We start from the raw sequence: 21,152 nt of genomic DNA on the forward strand, positions 1-21,152 counted from the left end.
GTTGACTTCATCCGACTTGATTTTGAGATACAGACCTAACCTGAACATATGTATTCCAAAAGCATCGTTTTCTTTAGATTCTTGCCTATAACTCAAGTTGACAGTTTGATTTTGATACGTACGTGCACGGGCATGTTGAAGTAGTCTGACTTGAAGTGGTCGGCCATCTCTCCAAAGCTCTGGAGGGTGTACTCCCTCACGGCTTGCTCAAAGCCAAATGCCTCTCGCGGCTTACTGCACTCCTGTAGGGTGAAACGGGGTGAGACAGCCAGTGAGAAAACATCATCCTATCCCATAGTCTTCCTCAACATGATTTATGTATATCAGTCATACACTTCCATATCATCACAGATTGACAAACACTACAACCTATTCATACGGAGGCAAAATTATAACACATGGTAGGCAGGTGTGAACTGTATCTCCACGTGTTTTTTCTTGTTGTAATACTCCTTGTGATTTACATTGTTGTATGTATTTATGCACTATACAGTGGGGAAAAAAAGTATTTAGTCAGCCACCAATTGTGCAAGTTCTCCCACTTAAAAAGATGAGAGAGGCCTGTAATTTTCATCATAGGTACACGTCAACTATGACAGACAAATTGAGTGAAAAAAATCCAGAAAATCACATTGTAGGATTTTTAATTTATTTATTTGCAAATTATGGTGGAAAATAAGTATTTGGTCACCTACAAACAAGCAAGATTTCTGGCTCTCACAGACCTGTAACTTCTTCTTTAAGAGGCTCCTCTGTCCTCCACTCGTTACTTGTATTAATGGCACCTGTTTGAACTTGTTATCAGTATAAAAGACACCTGTCCACAACCTCAAACAGTCACACTCCAAACTCCACTATGGCCAAGGAGCTGTCAAAGGACACCAGAAACAAAATTGTAGAAAAATCCCAGAACCACACGGGGGGACCTAGTGAATGACCTGCAGAGAGCTGGGACCAAAGTAACAAAGCCTACCATCAGTAACACACTACGCCGCCAGGGACTCAAATCCTGCAGTGCCAGACGTGTCCCCACCTTGTGAAGACTTACAGAAAACGTTTGACCTGTGTCATTTCCAACAAAGGGTATATAACAAAGTATTGAGAAACTTTTGTTATTGACCAAATACTTATTTTCCACCATAATTTGCAAATAAATTCATTAAAAATCCTACAATGTGATTTTCTGGATATTTTTTTCTCATTTTGTCTGTCATAGTTGACGTGTACCTATGATGAAAATTACAGGCCTCTCTCATCTTTTTAAGTGGGAGAACTTGCACAATTGGTGGCTGACTAAATACTTTTTTTCCCCCACTGTATGTGGTGATGTTGTGCTGTTTAAGATACATTTTCCAAAAGGGACACAATAAAGAAATTATTATAACTCACAACTTATGCAACATTTTTCCATTGATATAGAATAAATGCATGATTGGCATGGAAATTCAAGTTAGCTGTCATGTGTGTTTCTCAAGTGAGGAATCGGCTTCGGATTGGGTAGTGGCAGGGTCACCAGAGTTCCATACCTCAGCGACGCACTTGGGGCATCGCCAGTCCCCCTTGGGGACGTCCTGTAGGGGCGGAATCAGACAGAAGGTGTGGTAGCTGTCATCACAGCCGTCACACAGCAGGAGGCGGTCCTCCTCGTCGCCCCGCCCACACATCAGGCACATGTACAGGTCAATCTGGGGGATCTAGAACAGGAAATAGAGAATAATAATTAGTCAAATGATTCCATTCAAAAAGTGGTCCATGAAACTAAAAACATGTTTTGAGCTGTTGTCCACTAGTGGTTCATTTGTTCAATGCACTCTAGTCGCTCTGGATAAGAGCGTCTGCTAAATTACTTAAATGTAAATGTAGTGAGTGAGTAGAACAGGACAACACATAAAGAGAAGAAAAGAGGAAATCAACTCATACTTACAAAGTTGAGATTATTATAGAATATTAGACAGAGACAGAGGAGTTAGTCAACTGGTGATACTCACAAAGTTGACCTCCAGGGTTTCTTTGCGTGGTCGCATCTTAAAGGCGAAGGCCTGGGCCTTCAGGTGACGCTGCCTCTTATTGAACCCATCGTCTTCTCATGGAACACAAGAGAACAGAATTGCTACAATACTGAGGGAATTAACATTACACAACTTGTATTTTCCCAAAAAATACAGAAAGAACGTTGCACACTAATTATGCTCCAAAACATTGAATGGGTATAGCAACCAACGTTTTGGCACGCAGTGCCTTATTCAGGATTACATGGTAAATGCTTTAACCAGGTTATGTAGACAAATGGTGCAATTAGTGCAGCCAATGAAGACAGTGAGGGGAGTATCATAGTAATTAAGGTAATGAGGGATGAAAAAGTGGAACTGTAAAAAAAATAATAATAATTTTGTCAAGATGTAAATAATTCATCTTATGTCAACATTTTCATCCACACCCGTTGCTGACAGGTGTATAAAATCGAGCACACAGCCATGCAATCTCCATTGACAAACCTTGGCAGTAGAATGGCCTTACTGAAGCTCAGTGACTTTCAACATGGCACCGGCATAGGATGCCACCTTTCCAACAAGTCAGGTCATCAAATTTCTGCCCTGTTAGAGATGCCCCGGTCAACTGTAAGTGCTGGTATTGTGAAATGGAAATGTCTAGGAGCAACAACGGCTCAGCCGCGAAGTGGTAGGCCACACGAGCTCACAGAAAGGGACCGCCGAGTGCTGAACCACTTAGTGCGTAAAAATCGTCTGTCCTCGGTTGTAACACTCACTGCAGAGTTCCAAACTGCCCCTGGAAGCAATGTTAGCACAATAACTGTTTGTTGGGAGCTTCACGAAGTAGGTTTCCATGGCCGAGCAGCCGCACAAGACAGATTTTTGCAGTTTAATTTTCTGCAATTCTACACATTTTGCCATGGAGCTGAAAGGAAACGTTGCAGCAATAAAGCTAATTTCAAGGGATTCTACCATAGAGCTGAGAGAACATTTTGCAGTTTTCTGTCAGGTTAGTCGCCTGCACAGCTATTTTCAGGTCTCTCCAGAGTTGTTCGATCAAGTCCGGGCTCTGGCTGGGCCACTCAAGGACATTCAGAGACTTGCCCCGAAGCCACTCCTGTGTTGTCTTGGCTATGTGCGTAGGGTCGTTGTCCTGTTGGAAGGTGAACCTTCGCCCCAGTCTGAGGTCCTGAGCGCTCTGGAGCAGGTTTTCAAGAATCGCTGTACTTTGCTCCATTCATATTTCCCTCGATCCTGACTAGTCGCTCAGTCCCTGCCACTGAAAAACATCCCCTAAGCATGATGCTGCCACCACCATGCTTCACCGTAGGGATAGTATTGGCTAGGTGATGAGCGGTGCCTGGTTTTCTCCAGAAGTGACGCTTGGCATTAAGGCCAGAGTTCAATCTTGTTTTCATCAGACCAGAGAATCTTGTTTCTCATGGTCTAAAAGTCATTTAGGTGCGTTTTGGCAAACTCCAAGCGGGCTGTCATGTGCCTTTTACTGAGGAGTGGCTTCCGTCTGGCAACCCTACCATAAAGGCCTGATTGGTGGAGTGCTGCAGAGCTTGTTGGCCTTCTGGAAGGTTCTCCCATCTCTACAGAGGAACTCTGGAGCGCCGTCAGAGTGACCATCGGGTTCTTGGTCACCTCCCTGTCCAAGGCCCTTCTCCACCGATTGCTCAGGTTTGGCCGAGCGGCCAGCTCTAGGAAGAGTCTTGGTGGTTCCAAACTTCTTCCATTGAAGAATAATGGAGGCCACTGTGTTCTTGGGGACCTTCAATGCTGCAGAAATTTTTTGGAAGCCTTCCCCAGATCTGTGCCTCGACACAATCCTGTCACGGAGCTCTATGGACAATTACTTTGACCTCATGGATTGGTTTTTGCTCAGACATGCACCGTCAACTGTGGGCCTTATATAGACAGGTGTGTGCCTTTCCAAATCATGTCCAATCAATTGAATTTACCACAGGTGGACTCCAATCAAGTTGTAGAAACATCTCAAGGATGATCAATGAAAACAGGCTGCACCAGAGCTCAATGTTGAGTCTCATAGCAAAGGGTCTGAATATTTATGTAAATAAGGTATCGGTTTTTTATTTTTAATAAATTAGCAAACATTTCTAAAAACATGTTTTCGCTTTGTCATTATGGGGTATTGTTTGTAGATTGATGAGGATGCTTTTTTTCTTCATCCATTTTAGAATAAGGCTGTAACGTTAAAAAAAGTGGAAAAAGTGAAGGGGTCTGAATACTTTCTGAATGCACTGTATAGGGCCATTATCTTTCCTACATACTTTATCTTATTTTAGTTGTTTACGTTTACACTGAAAGCGTTTTAACGTCCCGAAAATGTATTTAAAAATGATTAAATATAAATAAATAAAAATAGTTTGGACTTGCTTAAACGGCCTGCCCAAGAGTTTCTATAGTAGAAAAATCCCTGAACACACACACTTGTCGTTGCAGCATCTGCTCTGAGTAAGTGAAGTGAAATAAATACTAGCTAAGTTCCTCACCAGCCGGTACAATCTCTAACCCAACCATCTTGGGACCACTGCCAAAGATCTGCAGGGTCTTGGGCTCTTTGTTTTCCCGCTAGAAGGAGAGGAGACAAAAACATAACAAAACAACATCAGGGAACGTTCCTGGGGTGAGTCCAAAATGTCACCCTTTTCCCTATATTACATTTACATTTTAGTCATTTAGTGCACTACTTTTGACCAGAGCACTATGCAGGCCCTGGCCAAAAGTAGTGTACTATATAGGGAATAGGGTGCTATTTCAGATGCAAAGTCCTGGAAAGATGTCCAGGAAACAGTTAGATCCTGTTGGAATGACAAACATCAGCCACTGACCCCCTGGAGAGTTCCACTGACTGCAGCTGGGAAATCTAGGACATGAAGGGGCAGAAGCTGGGTCGCTGTTCAAAATAAAAGGTAGCCAACAACAGTGATGTGATATTGGGCCTGGATAATCAATGAATCCATGGTGATACCTCTGTAGGCTTATGTTGTATGTTTGTCGCTGTATATTGTATGTCATTTGGATGTCTTTATGCCAAAATACACAAAACAATTACTATACAGTAAGTTAACTCTGGACTACCTCTAGCAGGGTTTCCTTTAACCGAAACTCTTGAGCGTGCCGTCTCTAGCCAACTCTCCTGCAATCTCTCTCAGAATTACCTTCTTGATCCAAACCAGTCAGGTTACAAGACTGGTCATTCAACTGAGACTGCTCTTCTCTGTGTCACAGAGGCTCTCCGCACTGCTAAAGCTAACTCTCTCCCCTCTGCTCTTATCCTTCTAGACCTATCCGCTGCCTTTGATACTGTGAACCATCAGATCCTCCTCTCCACCCTCTCCGAGTTGGGCATCTCCGGCGCTGCTCACTCTTGGATTGCGTCCTACCTGACAGGTCGCTCCTACCAGGTGGCGTGACGAGAATCTGTCTCTGCACCACGTGCTCTCACCACTGGTGTCCCCCAGGGCTCAGTTCTAGGCCCTCTCCTATTCTCTCTATACACCAAGTCACTTGGCTCTGTCATATCCTCACATGGTCTCTCCTATCATTGCTACGCAGACGACACAATTAATTTTCTCCTTTCCCCCTTCTGATAACCAGGTGGCGAATCGCATCTCTGGCATGTCTGGCAGACATATCAGTGTGGATGTCGGATCACCACCTCAAGTTGAACCTCTGCAAGACGGAGCTGCTCTTCCTCCTGGGGAAGGACTGCCCACTCCATGATCTCGCCATCACGGTTGACAACTCCGTTGTGTCCTCCTCCCAGAGTGCAAAGAACCTTGGCGTGACCCTGAACAACACCCTGTCGTTCTCCTCTAACATCAAAGCGGTGACCCGATCCTGCAGGTTCATGCTCTACAACATTCGCAGAGTACGACCCTACCTTACACAGAAAGCGGCACAGGTCCTAATCCAGGCACTTGTCATCTCCCGTCTTGATTACTGCAACTCGCTGTTGGCTGGGCTCCCTGCCTGTGCCATTAAACCCCTACAACTTATCCAGAACGCTGCAGCCCGTCTGGTGTTCAACCTTCCCAAGTTCTCTCACGTCACCCCGCTCCTCCGCACACTCCACTGGCTTCCAGTTGAGGCTCGCATCTACTACAAGACCATGGTGCTGCCTACGGAGCTGTGAGGGGAACGGCACCTCCTTACCTTCAGGCTCTGATCAGACCCTACACCCAAACGAGGGCACTACGTTCATCCACCTCTGGCCTGCTAGCTCCCCTACCTCTACGGAAGCACAGTTCCCGCTCAGCCCAGTCAAAGCTATTCGCTGCTCTGGCACCCTAATGGTGGTACAAGCTCCCCCACGACGCCAGGACAGCGGAGTCACTGACCACCTTCTGGAGACACTTTAAACCCTACCTCTAAGGAATACCTGGAATAGTATAAAGTAATCCTTCTACCCCCCCCCCCCCCACCCCCCCACATAAAAAAAAATATTTAAAAAAAGTGGTTGTCCCACTGGCTATCATAAGTTGAATGCACCAATTTGTAAGTCGCTCTGGATAAGAGCGTCTGCTAAATGATGTAAATGCAATAGCTGGCTTCTTCTTTCTTATTTTTTTTTTTAAAGCCGATAAATAAAATTGCCGCCGGCTAATTTTCCGGGAGAATAAGAAAAAATGCAATTTGCGAAATAATGCTTAACGGTCTATAGGTTAATTTGCATACTGTTGTGGAATTAAATTGGCACATGTACAGTATATTCGTTATACATCTTATTCATCACACGCGTACAGATGGAGCCTTTGAGCGGAAAATCTGTCAAAACAGCCCAAGAGCTGCTGCTACAGCATCTCAAACAGCAAATGCATAGGCAACAGAAGGCAGGTCTCATCAGCGTGTCACACACCACTTTCCAATGAGCTGGAGGCAGTATTCATTTTGAAAACATATACTTAATTTGAAACCTCAACGTTTTATTACATATTATGAGGCATGTCTTACCTTGCTTCAAAGTAGCCTAGCCAAAATCAGACCCTATCCATGAAGGCAATTATTTTATATCAACTTTCTTTCATTGTCCAGTAGCCAAAGGCACAATCGTAGTCATATTAGCATCCCAAGCTAGTTGTTGCATATTAGATCTCCCCTCTTTCTAAATTTCAAATCTTTGACAGCTGTGTTTTCCTGCCAATTGCACTATGGAACTAACATTTGCACGTGGCCTACTGCCTTGTGCGCTTATAATGTGAAGAAATAATAGTTTATCAACATTTTAAGCTACATTTTCAGACCTGATGCATCAGACTAACAGTTTTTTTTTTAAGTGTTTTTTTTAAATGTAGCCTATCGTCCCACAACTGTCCCAGAATCAGTTTGGAATAGGCTATTTCTTTCTCGACAAGCTGAACAGAATAGTTAAACTTTTCTACTATGGGGGATAGCAGATTGACATAGGCTAGTAATTTTGCTCTTCGTTACTCGTCTTGTTGGCTGAGGAAAAGTAAATGTGGACAGTTATTCTAACATCTTCAAAGTGCAAATCAGAATTCGGTAAGCACATCGTTGCATCCTCGACTTTCATGTTCTGTTAATATGAAGTACCATAATCCAAATGTGATTTCTGTCATTCTGAGCACCGTGGGTGAATGCCCTAATCAGGTTACGCACCCAATGCATATGGGTCCGGTAAATTTCTTAAATGTCCGTCGAATTAAAATGCTGCTGGTCAAATGTCACATTTTCCTAACGGAAACCCTGACCTCTAGGCATATCCATACATTAGATCAGTATTGGGTACAGTATCTCAGTTAGCAGCATATAAAAACTACAATCCCCAACCTAACGTCCTACAGATCTTGTGATAAGAAATAGGCTGTGCTGAATTACACAAGAGGAAAATATAATGCTATTACAGTAACCATGTGACCCCATGACACAGGGTGACAAGCAGATTTGCCAAGATAGAGATCTGCTGCTGTTATGGGCACTTTGGGCAGACACAGCACACGCAAGGCTCTCTGGCTATTGAGAATGTAGCTAATGCATCCAGAGCCAGCACATAGGCTGCAAATGCCCTCTTGCTAATGAGAATGTATCTCCATCCATCAATTGCATTTCCAGTGCATTAAGTCCCCAAACAAGTTAGGCAAAAAACATAAGAGTAAAAATGCAGATCATTTAGTAAATCACCATGTGAAAATCAAAATGAAAGCGATCAAATAAAATATTAAAACAGTCTCCGGTGATCACCTCATCACCGACCTCGGACTTCAGGCGGCGGGAACGTCGCTCAGGGAGCGGGCAGTCCTTGTTCGGAGTCCCGTCACTCAGGCTGTCCCTCTCTCTGTCCTCTTCATCCTCCTCCTCCTCTTCCCCTCCTCCTTCCCCCATGCCCTCGTCCTGCTCCTCTCCGTCATACAGGCGGTGGATACCCTGAGGGGAAGAGAGGGTAGGGAGCAGAGTTCAAAGTCAGCAACATAGGCAGGAGAACGCCTACATACCCACTTCACAACAAGGTGGTGTTACTGGGGGTGTTACTGTAGCAGGTGTAAGGTGTTGGTAGCTAGATTCTTGGGGAGTGGTTGAATAGAGCAGGGAGTAGTAACATTTATACCATGGCATTGTTGAATACTAGTTTCTGATTGGCTTGAAGGGCATTCTAGAGCGTGCAATATTTCCCTATAACGCACAGTATATCTGCACAGTAGAATTCAATGGCTATAGTTCATTCTTACATGTTCTATGTTTGAGCTGCATTTGAAAGCAAAATTCTAATTAAAAACATTATTGGCATTGTTGAATTAGATTTTCATAATAGCAAGCTAGGACTGATGGTTTGGTTAGCTAAACTAGCAAGTATGTTTGGTTACCAAGGCAACTACTGTAGCTATCTAGTAAACTTGCTAGCTACTCCAGTGGATGTTGAACACATTCCTAGCAGCAAGTGTATTAAAAATATAGCCATGGAATAAAAGGGATAATCAACTCGAGGCTCTATGCGTTCTCTGGAAAATAATGCAACACCGTGGAAGGGTAGTTCCATTCCACTAGCACGTTGTGAAACACACCTTCCACGTTGTTCATTATTTTCCATTGAAGGCATAGCCCCTCGTTGATTATCCCTTACATGTTGTGATACAAAACCAGAAGAGGCTGGTGGGAGGAGCTATAGGAGGACAGGCTCATTGTAATGGCTGGATTGATTCTATTCCAGACATTACAATGAGCCCGTCCTCTTATAAATCTTCCCACCAGCCTCCTCTGTACAGAACACTGTTACAAATGTGACTGTAGCATGGCAAAGCACAAAAGGAAAGAACCACATGACAGGGTATTGACATATGTTGTAAGAATGTAAAAGTGTGAATACACAGCACAAACCTATGATGATCCACAACTAACACTTGCCGAAAGAGGGCTGATGCAATTCACTACCTCTATTGACATCACAAAAACATTTCTCACACTCCACAGACACCTACAGTGGGGAAAAAAAGTATTTAGTCAGCCACCAATTGTGCAAGTTCTCCCACTTAAAAAGATGAGAGAGGCCTGTAATTTTCATCATAGGTACACGTCAATTATGACAGACAAAATGAGAAAATAAAATCCAGAAAATCACATTGTAGGATTTTTTATGAATTTATTGGCATATGATGGTGGAAAATAAGTATTTGGTCAATAACAAAAGTTTCTCAATACTTTGTTATATACCCTTTGTTGGCAATGACACAGGTCAAACGTTTTCTGTAAGTCTTCACAAGGTTTTCACACACTGTTGCTGGTATTTTGGCCCATTCCTCCATGCAGATCTCCTCTAGAGCAGTGATGTTTTGGGGCTGTCGCTGGGCAACACAGACTTTCAACTCCCTCCAAAGATTTTCTAAGGGGTTGAGATCTGGAGACTGGCTAGGCCACTCCAGGACCTTGAAATGCTTCTTACGAAGCCACTCCTTCGTTGCCCGGGCGGTGTGTTTGGGATCATTGTCATGCTGAAAGACCCAGCCACGTTTCATCTTCAATGCCCTTGCTGATGGAAGGAGGGTTTCACTCAAAATCTCACGATACATGGCCCCATTCATTCTTTCCTTTACACGGATCAGTCGTCCTGGTCTCTTTGCAGAAAAACAGCCCCAAAGCATGATGTTTCCAACCCCATGCTTCACAGTAGGTATGGTGTTCTTTGGATGCAACTCAGCATTCTTTGTCCTCCAAACATGACGAGTTGAGTTTTTACCAAAAAGTTATATTTTGGTTTCATCTGACCATATGACATTCTCCCAATCCTCTTCTGGATCATCCAAATGCACTTCAGACGGGCCTGGACATGTACTGGCTTAAGCAGGGGGACACGTCTCGCACTGCAGGATTTGAGTCCCTGGGGGCGTAGTGTGTTACTGATGGTAGGCTTTGTTACTTTGGTCCCAGCTCTCTGCAGGTCATTCACTAGGTCCCCCCGTGTGGTTCTGGGATTTTTGCTCACCGTTCTTGTGATCATTTTGACCCCACGGGGTGAGATCTTGCGTGGAGCCCCAGATCGAGGGAGATTATCAGTGGTCTTGTATGTCTTCCATTTCCTAATAATTGCTCCCACAGTTGATTTCTTCAAACCAAGCTGCTTACCTATTGCAGATTCAGTCTTCCCAGCCTGGTGCAGGTCTACAATTTTGTTTTTGGTGTCCTTTGACAGCTCTTTGGTCTTGGCCATTGTGAAGTTTGGAGTGTGACTGTTTGAGGTTGTGGACAGGTGTCTTTTATACTGATAACAAGTTCAAACAGGTACCATTAATACAGGTAACGAGTGGAGGACAGAGGAGCCTCTTAAAGAAGAAGTTACAGGTCTGTGAGAGCCAGAAATCTTGCTTATTTGTAGGTGACCAAATACTTATTTTCCACCATAATTTGCAAATAAATTCATTAAAAATCCTACAATGGGATTTTCTGGATTTTTTTTCCTCAATTTGTCTGTCATAGTTGACGTGTACCTATGATGAAAATTACAGGCCTCTCTCTTCTTTTTAAGTGGGAGAACTTGCACAATTGGTGGCTGACTAAATACTTTTTTTCCCCACTGTATATGTTCTTGTGTGCATGTGTCGAACCAATAGCACTTACAGTGAGCGTGGCTCCAGACTGGAAGAGCTCATAGGGGTAGAGGATCCTCTCAAAGTGGGACCGCAGCAGAGAGCCCGTACCTTTCCCTGGGGGGAAACTCATCCTGCTGGCCACCTTGGACCATCTCTTCTCCTTACACACTGTCTCAAAGCCTCCCTCGGAGGAGACAATCTGAAATACAATGTTTTTTAGTAAGATGGTTGTGGTTGACTCATACACAAAAAGCATATTTTCAGAATACTAAGGAGATGTACACCAGCACTTAGCACCTCTTTGTTGTCCTAAAACAAAATCCAAAATAAACACTACTTACTCCTCAGTTTTAAATAAATCATAATATACTTACACAAACACACCACCCTGCATGTTTCTAAACACAGTATACTGTTCAGGTGAATGGTCTGACTCCGGTCTTACCTTGCTGAGTTGGTAAAGATCGAGGATCTTCCTCTCCACATGAGGGAAGCGGAGCCTGGACCCCTGCAGCTCCCAGAACTTGGCAATCTGATCCAGGAAGTTGAGCTTGACTCGAGTGAGGGCCTGAAAGCAATAGGAGAGGTGAGGAAAGAGTACACAAATTCAAGTGAAAAATCTGGCATGCTCAACTCTAAACAGGAGTATAAAGAGGTGTCTTTGGGTGCTGTATCCTAGGAGAAATCCAAGTAAAGACATAGCCTACACATGCCAGTGACTGATATCCTTTCAACTCTTAAGGTAGGCTAGGCTACAACTTTTCTGACCCTGAAAACCCTTCCTAAAGTAGGCCTACCACCCATTCAGGCCAATGGTCTGTTAACTCAGTCATTGTATTCAAGAGTGCTGCCCCCAAAATGTGACGACAGCTGCAGTCAATGCACATAAGGTCTGCACTGTCCAGCCACACCAACGTTTAGGCTACCTCCTCACAAAAAAACATGTTTATTCATAGACTACCAGGTCTTTATTAAAAGACATAATAACATATGGTTAAATAACATACATCAGTGAATGACTGACAACAAACTCAGCTGAATAACTAGCCTATTTGACAATTTACTTAGGCAATACCTCTAATTAGGCCTATACCTTATAATGACTACATACAGGCAACCTAATTGTATTTCCAACATAGCCTTCACAGTGTTGTAACTAGGTACAGTATACTTACCTCCAATTCATTGAGTCTCTGGACTCTGGGAGTGAAGCGGAAGTTGCGTATGTCGCAGGCAAAAGGAGGTGTCCAGTCCTAAAAGATAGAGAAGAGAAAAATGGAAACCAGATGATCAACTTTGGTTCAGTTTTTATACGATGAAGTAATGAGGAAGTAAAGGCAACAACAAAAGACATGAAAATACTTACATTTACATCATTTAGCAGACGCTCTTATCCAGAGCGACTTACAAATTGACAACATAAACATTACATAACAGTATTCAAATCCCCTTTTCACATAAAGAATATAGGGATGTGTTCATACAGATGTGTTCATACAGATTGGGAAAGAATCAGCCCTGTAAATTGGATGTAAAATATATATAATATATATATAAAATGTTTAAATCCATCTGACAATACCAGAATACTGGATATGACACAAATAATTTAAGTCGCTGTAGTCCAATTGCTTCAAAATGGGCACAGACTTATCCCCAAAAGAAAAATTATATTGGAGCACAGTGCATCAAAGTCCTCTGTAGCTCACTTGGTAGAGCATGGCGCTTGCAACGCTAAGGTTGTGGGTTCGTTTCCCACGGGGGGCCAGTAAGAAAAATGTATGCACTCACTAACTGTAAGTCGCTCTGGATAAGAGCCTCTGCTAAATGACTAAAAAAAAAAAAGTTTAAAAAATCTAAGAAAACATCCCAGAAGCAAGTTTAAGTGCAGCAAATGGCTTTTAGCCTAATCACTCAAAAGGTTCCGTGTGGGAAATAGGAAAAAAATTGAAAAATACAAAATGGCCAATAATAGACATACATTTGATTTGCACAGGGCCAAATATGAAAAACATGAAACATAGCGCGTTAAGTTCACTTCCTGCTACTGTAGGCCTATCCCAAACCATACAAAATATATATTACTCTTTACAGCTAAATACATGCATCTTGTTAATATTGTAGTCATGATGTAGCAAAGACTTGGACATCTAGGACATCAAATGAAAAGCACCTAGGAGTTGATATATCAAATTGTTAATAGTTAAAAAATGTATCTAGACCTCATCTAATTCGTGTAACGTTTACTTGATATCCCGAATGTAACAGTTGCGATCTGTCCAGGAAACACCAAAAAAAGAAAACAAAGAGTCACAGACGGGAGTCCTGAATAGAGGCCGCTGTTTTAAAATGACGACTTTACTTTAACTATTTGGCAAAATATAAACATCCAAAATCATTGTTAAAATAAAATGCGAAACAAAACAAGAAATGTGACTAATATTTGACCTCCACAAGTGAACAATTCAACGAGTAAAATATCGTTGCCCAACTAAAAATTTGCGTCGGGCTAGGCCGAAAATACCATAAATATATGACAACAAGGGCATAAACCAATGCAGCCGTAAATCTTAAAATGGAAGCTGTGTTATATTCCAGAAGCTGAGACAGTGAGGTTACCTCGGGCGGTCGAATTTTGCAGATGCCAGTTCTCTCTGCAATAGGTCGAATCTTGTTTATAAATCCTAGTGGATCAGAAAAATCTTCCCAACTCGGCTCAAAAACTGGGCACTCAGGAGGGGGTACAAATTCGGCAAAATCAGACATGATGAAATCACAACTGTAAAATGTTCTTTAAAAAGCCAATAGTACTTGTGTTAAAAATGTATTATGTTGACATCTGTGAGTGAGGCCATCTTTCAATTAGCACAGATATTGTTGCTTCGGCAACTTCTCCTTCATGTTCATGATAGTTTTAGTCTCAAGAAAAATCATTTCAATGAAGACAATTTCTTGATATGCCAACAGCTGGGCGACATGACAATATTGTTGTATTGACGTCTCAAAGACAAAACTGTAAAATATCAAAAATAAATGTCCATTCCTATTCCATTTTAAGGAAATTGCTGGGCCAAGCCCGGCGGCATCCACCACCAACACTCCTGTGCAGCAACGTGAACTGCAGGGCTGAGAACTACCTGGGGCGCAGGACAAGATCAGTCAAAAGCCCCATCACTCCCCTTTAAAATGGGGATATATGATCCCACAACAAAATAAAAATGGCCCCAAAAAATTGCATTTATAACTCTTCTAAGCTCCATATTCACTGAATAAAGATTTTCCACATTATTTGCGATTTCACTTTTGAATATCCATCGGTTGCAACATCTTCATGTTCCAGGATAATGCATTATTTCACCAGATTTCGCAATTTTATCCATTTAAAGTTGCGCCTCAGTGGTTATCCAATCTAATTATGACGTTCTTGAGTAGTTTTCCAGCCTAAATGAATGCAACCCTCTTCATCCGACGAGTAGTTGATGACAATCAACATTGAAACGAGAGCAGTTAGCTAGCAAATTGCGCACATTGTTGATCAAACCGTGTCCACTGCGACGTCCATTCATTTGCAGGAGAACGTTAGCTAGCTCGTCGCTACAACATGCAGGGGGTTCCGTGGAGTTGAAGGGTCGACATTCCCGATGCAGCAACAGACGTTATTTGCTCCCCAATAAACCAGACGAGCTAATTTAAACCATTCGCATGCACAGTTATCCTGTTTCGTGTCACTCGAGTACTTTTCTAGCTGCCGTTGTCATTAAAAACGACGATACTTCCTAGCTAGCTGGCAAGCTTAGCTAATTTAGCCTAGCCACACTGTGCTGTGACTGCTTGCTAGTTGCTGGCAAATAACTTCGTATGGTGTCTTTCTTTAGTTTGCTCGCACAGTTCTGGAACAATATACCTTTTTTCAGGATAAACATTTCGTCTATAATTGTTCAGTAGATGCCTATGTTGCTCGACGCTTTAAACTTTCAAATATTGTATATATTGAGATATTTTCCACCTTTCTTTTACTAGCAATGACCATATCACTACCATGTAACAACACTGTAACAATCCTCCACTTCCGTCTCCACATCCGCTTCAAGAAAACTAGAACCATGGTTTTACTTATTATGTCCCTCTATACAAAATAATATGCCTCCAGATATGTACATAAACATTTATGGTAAATTAATTGTAGTTTTGTAAGGTAGTACTACTAGTGCTGCGTTCATAACCAAGTGGGGGAAAAATCCATCGTCTCTAGTGGTGCTTTCATGACCACTGGGATTCGGGGATAAAACGAGGTCAAATCGTGACGTCAGTGATATTCAGGTCGGAGAAGTCGGAGCTCTAGGATGATCCCAGCGTTTCCGACTTGGAATTCCGAGTTGGATGACCGTTGAAAACAATTTTTCACAGTCGAAACACATTTTTCCCGAATTGCCAGTTGTATTGAACTCACTGAAGTCGGATGTCGGAGATTCCCCAGTTGAATGAGCTCCGACTTCTCCCCCATGATGACCTCTGATATCACATAAGGAAATTATCTCCATAACAGCATTTTCGGCAGTTAAGTGTAACTAAACATTATTTATAAACGCAATCTATTAATACTTTTTTTTAACACTATAATTTGTTTACAAGTATGATTGATAGCTGTACTTTTAGTTTATGGTTGATCAGCTTGTTGGCCATTAACCAATCGGCGTTTCAACGAGTTCAAAGCATGTGTGAATGCATCCAACTTGTATTTACGACTTCACAGCTAGTAATTACCACCTTCCCACTTGGTTATGCTGCGTTCATGTGCTCGTCGGAGTTTCCTATTTGATTTCGATAATATGGCTTTTTGGTCGGAACAATTCATCAAACAACGTTGCTTATAAATAGTTAGCTAGCTTGCTTAACATTGACAATATGGTCAACCTAGCTACATTACCCATAGGCCTATTGTAGTTGTCAAAAACGGATTTGTTATTTTGGTTAAAAAGTTAAGGTCATGGTAAAACGTCACAACTCTGCAAATCTTCTCAGAGTTACCCACTTGTAGGCTAATCCCGACATGTAGGCAGATACAGAACAATGAGGATTAGTTTAAAAAAATTTTTGATGTAGGGTCGTTCAAGTGAAACTTCCCAGTCGGAACTTCCGATAAGGATAATAGAATTAGGGTTTCTAATCTCTCCAAAATAATGTGGTGATCAATGGTGTCAAAAGCAGCACTAAGGTCTAGGAGCATGAGGACAGATGCAGAGCCTTGGTCTGACACCATTACAAGGTCATTTACCACGTTCACAAGTGCAGTCTCAGTGCTATGATAGTGTCTAAAACCAGACTGAAGTATTTTCTATGCATTATTTGTCTTCAGGAAGGGAGTGAGTTACTGCGCAAATTTTTCTAAAATGTTTGAGAGGAATGGGAGATTTGATATAGGCTGATAGTTTTTTACATTTTCCCGGTCAAGGTTTGGCTTTTTCAAGAGAGGCTTTATTACTACCACTTTTAGTGAGTTTGGTACACATCCGGTGGATAGGGAGCCATTTATTATGTTCAGCATAGGAGGGCCAAGCACAGGAAGTAGTTATTTCAGTAGTTTAGTTGGTATAGGGTCCAGTATGCAGCTTGACGGTTTAGAGGCCATGACTATTTTCATGAATGTGTCAAGTGATACAGGATAACAAAACATGTGTCTCCATTTATCCTAGGTCCTGGCAGTTCTGTGCAGACTCAGGACAACTGAGCTTTGGAGAAATACGAAGACTTCCAGTTTGGTGTAGCGCCATTTCCGTTCCAATTTTCTGGAAGCTTGCTTCAGGGCTCAGATATTTTCTGTACACCAGGGAGCACATTTCTTGTGACAAATCTTTTTTGTTTTTAGGGGTGCGACTGCATCTAGGGTATTACGCAAGGTTAAATTAAGATCCTCATTAAAGTGTTAACTGATTTTTGTACTTGGGTATGTGGAGGGAGTCTGGAAGGGCATCTAGGAATTTTTGGGTTGTCTGAGAATTGATAGCCTCCCGAGTGGCCTGTGCCACTAGAGATCCTGGTTCGAATCCAGGCTCTGTTGTAGCCGGCCGCGACCGGGAGACCCATGGGGCGGCGCACAATTGGCCCAGCGTTGTCCAGGGTAGGGGAGGGAATGGCCGGGAGGGATGTAGCTTAGTTGGTAGAGCATGGCGTTTGCAACGCCAGGGTTGTGGGTTTGATTCCCACGGGGGGCCAGTATGAAAAAATAAAATAATAATAATGTATGCACTAACTGTAAGTCCCTCTGATAAGAGCGTCTGTTAAATGTAATGTAAATGTATAGCACAGCTTTTGATGATCCTTGGTTGGGATCTGAGCAGATTATTTGTTGCGATTGCAAACGTAATAAAATGGTTGTCCGATAGTCCAGGATTATGAGGAAAAACATTTAGATCCACAATATGTATTCCACAGGACAAAACTAGATCCAGGGTATGACTGGCAATGAGTAGGTCCGGAGACATGTTGGACAAAACCTACTGAGTCGATGATGGCTCCAAAAGCCTTTTGGAGTGGGTCTGTGGACTTTTCCACGCGAATATTAAAAAGTCACCAAAAATTTGAATATCATCTGCCATGACTACAAGGTCCGATAGGAATTCAGGGAACTCCGTGAGGAACGCTGTATATGTTCCAGGAGGCCTGTAAACAGTAGCTATAAAAAGTGATTGTGTAGGCTGCATAGATTTCATGACTAGAAGCTGCAGTCTTTTTTGTTTTTGTAAATTGAAATATGCTGTCATAAATGTTAGCAACACCTCCGCCTTTGCGGGATGCGAGGGGGATATGGTCACTAGTGTAACCAAGAGGAGAGGCCTCATTTAACACAGTCAATTCATCAGGCTTGAGCCATGTTTCAGTCAGGCCAATCACATCAAGATTATGATCAGTGATTAGTTCATTGACTATGACTGCCTTGGAAGTGAGGGATCTAACATTAATTAACCCTATTATGAGATGTGAAATATCACAATCTCTTTCAATAATGACAGGAATGGAGGTGGTCTTTATTCCAGTGAGATTGCTAAGGCGAACACCACCATGTTCAGTTTTGCCCGACCTAGATCGAGGCACAGACACGGTCTCAATGGCGAAAGCTGTGCTGACTACACTGACTGTGTTAGTGGCAGACTCCACTAAACTGGCAGGCTGGCTAACAGCCTGCTGCCCGGCCGGCAACCTATCTCATTGTGGAGCTAGAGGAGTTCATAGATAAGATGAGAGCACCCCACCAGCTAGGATGGAGTCTGTCACTCCTCAGCAGGCCAGGCTTGGTCCTTTTTGTGGGTGAGTCCCAGAAAGAGGGCCAATTATCTACAAATTATATATTTTGGTAGGGGCAGAAAACAGTTTTCAACCAGCGATTGAGTTGTGAGACCAAATAAATGCTTCACAAAGTTCAAGTAACGGACACATCTCAACATCAACTGTTCAGAGGAGACTGTGTGAATCAGGCCTTCATGGTCGAATTGCTGCAAAGAAACCACTACTAAAGGACATCAATAAGAAGAAGAGACTTGCTTTGTCCAAGAAACACGAGCAATGGACATTAGACCGGTGGAAATGTGTCTTTTGTTCTGGAGTCCAAATTTGAGATTTTTGGTTCCAACCGCCGTGTCTTTGTGAGACGCGGTGTGGGTGAATGGATTATCTCTGCATGTGTATTTCCCACCGTAAAGCATGGAGGAGGAGGTGTTATGGTGTGGGGATGCTTTGCTGGTGACACTGTCTGTGATTTATTTAGAATTCACACTTAAACAGCATGGCTACCACAGCATTCTGCAGCGATACGCCATCCCATCTAGTTTGGGCTTAGTGGGGCTATCATTTGTTTTTCAACAGGACAATGACCCAACACACCTCCAGGCTGTGTAAGGGCTATTTTACCAATAATGAGAGTGATGGAGTGCTGCATCAGATGACCTGGCCTCCACAATCCCTTGACCTCAACCAAATTGAGATGGTTTGGGATGAGTCGGACCGCAGAGTGAAGGAAAAGCAGCCAACAAGTGCTCAGAATATGTGGGAACTCCTTCAAGACTGTTGGAAAAGCATTCCAGGTGAAGCTGGTTGAGAGAATGCCAAGAGTGTGCAAAGCTGTCATCAAGGCAAAGGGTGGCTATTTGAAGAATCTGAAATATAAAATATATTTGGTTTGTTTAACAATTTTTTGGTTACTACAGGATTCCATATGTGTTATTTCATAGTTTTGATGTCTTCACTATTATTCTATAATGTAAATAATAAAAAACCCTTGAATGAGTATGTGTTCTAAAACTTTTGACTGGTAGTGTATGGAGAGTGGTACACAGTAATGTGTTGTATTGGATTTGCCCCAAACATAACACTTTCTATTCAGGACAAAAAGTTAATTGCTTTGCCACATTATTTGCAGTATTACTTTAGTGCCTTTTTTGCAAACATGTTTTGGAATATTTGTTTTTTGTACAGGCTTCCTTTTTTTCATCTGTTTATTAGGTTAGTATTGGGGAGTACCTACAATGTTGTTGATCCATCCTCAGTTTTCTCCTATCACAGCCATGAAACTCTGTAACTGTTTTAAAGTCACCATCAGCCTCATGGTGAAATCCATGAGCGGTTTCCTTCTTCTCCGGCAACTGAACTAGGAAGGACGCATGTATCTTTGTAGTGACTGGGTGTATTGATACACCATCCAAAGTGTAATTAATAACTTCACCATGCTCAAAGGGAAATTAAATGTCTGCTTTTTTTAACGCATATACCAATAGGTGACCTTCTTTGCGTGGCATTGGAAAACCTCCCTGGTCTTTGTGGTTGAATCTGTGTATGAAATTCACTGCTCGACTGATTAACCTTATAGATAATTGTATGTGTGGGGTCCAGTGATGAGGTAGTCATTCAAAAATCATGTTAAACACTATTATTACACACAGTGTTAGTCCATGCAACTTATTATGTGACTTGTTAAGCTTTTTTTTCTGGAACTTATTTAGGCTTGCCAAAACAAAGGGGTTGAATACTTATTGACTCAAGACAATTCAGCTTTTCATTTTAAATTAATTTGTAAAAATGTCTAAAAACATAATTCCACTTTGACATTATGGGGTATTGTGTGTAGACCAATGACAAACATGTAAATTATATTCAGGCTGTAATACAACAAAATGTGGAAAAAGTCAAGGGGTGTGAATAATTTATGAAGGCACTGTAAATTACACATTCTGTTAACATCTGATTACTGAGTGATCTGTTTTTGCAATTTATATTCTATGACATTTAATATTTAGATAGGATAATGTTTCACAAAGTAGTTTGGATGTAGTGAACTACTTTTTCAAAGTAACTTTAGTTAAGTAAATATATATTTATTTTTTTCTAAAGTGTAGCTTTAGTGAAGCTTAACTTCTTCCAGTGTGAAGTAATTGGTAGTTTATCACAGACCTTATTTTTGGCATTTTTCCAAAAACCCTCCAAAAACCTAATTCATTTCCCCATAGGCTTTGACCATGGCTGAGTTAGTGCCTACAAAAATACTCCATTACTATTCTGCCCTACAAAGGCAAAACACAGTAACTACACTTTTGGTCAAAATGAATTCTCGCCTTATGGTGAGGATAGCCGTGTTGCAAGCTCAGCTTCAGACGCAATCGTTAGGCAAGGGCAATTTAAGTATAGGAAAGGATTTTAGTCATTTAGAGGTTTTTTTCTCCCCTACCTCCGGTGACCTTCTCCCCTACCTCACCTCGCTGATCAACTCATCCTTGACCGCTGGCCATGTCCCTTCCGTCTTCAAGAGAGCGAGAGTTACTCCCCTTCTCAAAAAACCAACACTCGACCCCACTGATGTCAACAACTACAGACCAGTATCCCTTCTTTCTTTTCTTTCCAAAACTATTGAGCGTGCCGTCTTTAGCCAACTCTCTTGCTATCTCTCTCAGAATGACCTTCTTGATCCAAACCAATCAGGTTTCAGGACTGGTCATTCAACTGAGACTGCTCTTCTCTGTGTCACAGAGACTCTCCGCACTGCTAAAGCTAACTCTCTCTCCTCTGCTCTTGTCCTTCTAGATCTGTCTGCTGCCTTTGATACTGT

At 42.2% G+C, this 21,152-nt stretch overlaps 2 protein-coding genes and 1 long non-coding RNA gene across 6 annotated transcripts in view; 1 reads left to right on the forward strand and 2 right to left on the reverse strand.

Moving 5' to 3' along the window:
* LOC311146146 (lysine-specific demethylase 5A-like) overlaps nt 1-15,113 on the reverse strand; it is a 32,835-nt gene extending 17,722 nt beyond the window's left edge. For 2 of the 4 annotated variants that reach the window (XM_084182626.1, XM_084182625.1), the window contains exons 1-9: nt 13,679-15,067; nt 12,235-12,312; nt 11,505-11,627; nt 11,088-11,258; nt 8,235-8,405; nt 4,511-4,589; nt 1,989-2,080; nt 1,527-1,694; nt 123-242 (exon numbers count right to left, since the gene is read on the reverse strand). In XM_084182626.1, the coding sequence (XP_084038752.1) occupies nt 123-242; nt 1,527-1,694; nt 1,989-2,080; nt 4,511-4,589; nt 8,235-8,405; nt 11,088-11,258; nt 11,505-11,627; nt 12,235-12,312; nt 13,679-13,825 (1,149 nt within the window). In that variant the 5' untranslated portion in view covers nt 13,826-15,067. Of the gene's footprint in view, nt 1-122; nt 243-1,526; nt 1,695-1,988; nt 2,081-4,510; nt 4,590-8,222; nt 8,406-11,087; nt 11,259-11,504; nt 11,628-12,234; nt 12,313-13,678 lie in introns of all 4 variants that reach the window. The other 2 variants (XM_084182624.1, XM_084182623.1) reach the window with 2 other exon arrangements.
* Nucleotides 1-21,152, reverse strand: part of LOC311146147 (sodium- and chloride-dependent GABA transporter 2-like) — a 132,736-nt gene that overhangs the window by 44,562 nt on the left and 67,022 nt on the right. The gene's annotated exons all lie outside the window — the stretch shown is intronic.
* Nucleotides 15,441-19,340, forward strand: LOC311146225. Its single transcript, XR_014614664.1, has 2 exons — nt 15,441-15,623; nt 16,753-19,340. It is a non-coding gene; the product is annotated as an uncharacterized lncRNA (long non-coding RNA).

The sequence above is a fragment of the Coregonus lavaretus genome (assembly GCF_964263955.1).
Source record: "Coregonus lavaretus genome assembly, chromosome: 19".
Lineage (NCBI taxonomy): Eukaryota > Metazoa > Chordata > Actinopteri > Salmoniformes > Salmonidae > Coregonus > Coregonus lavaretus.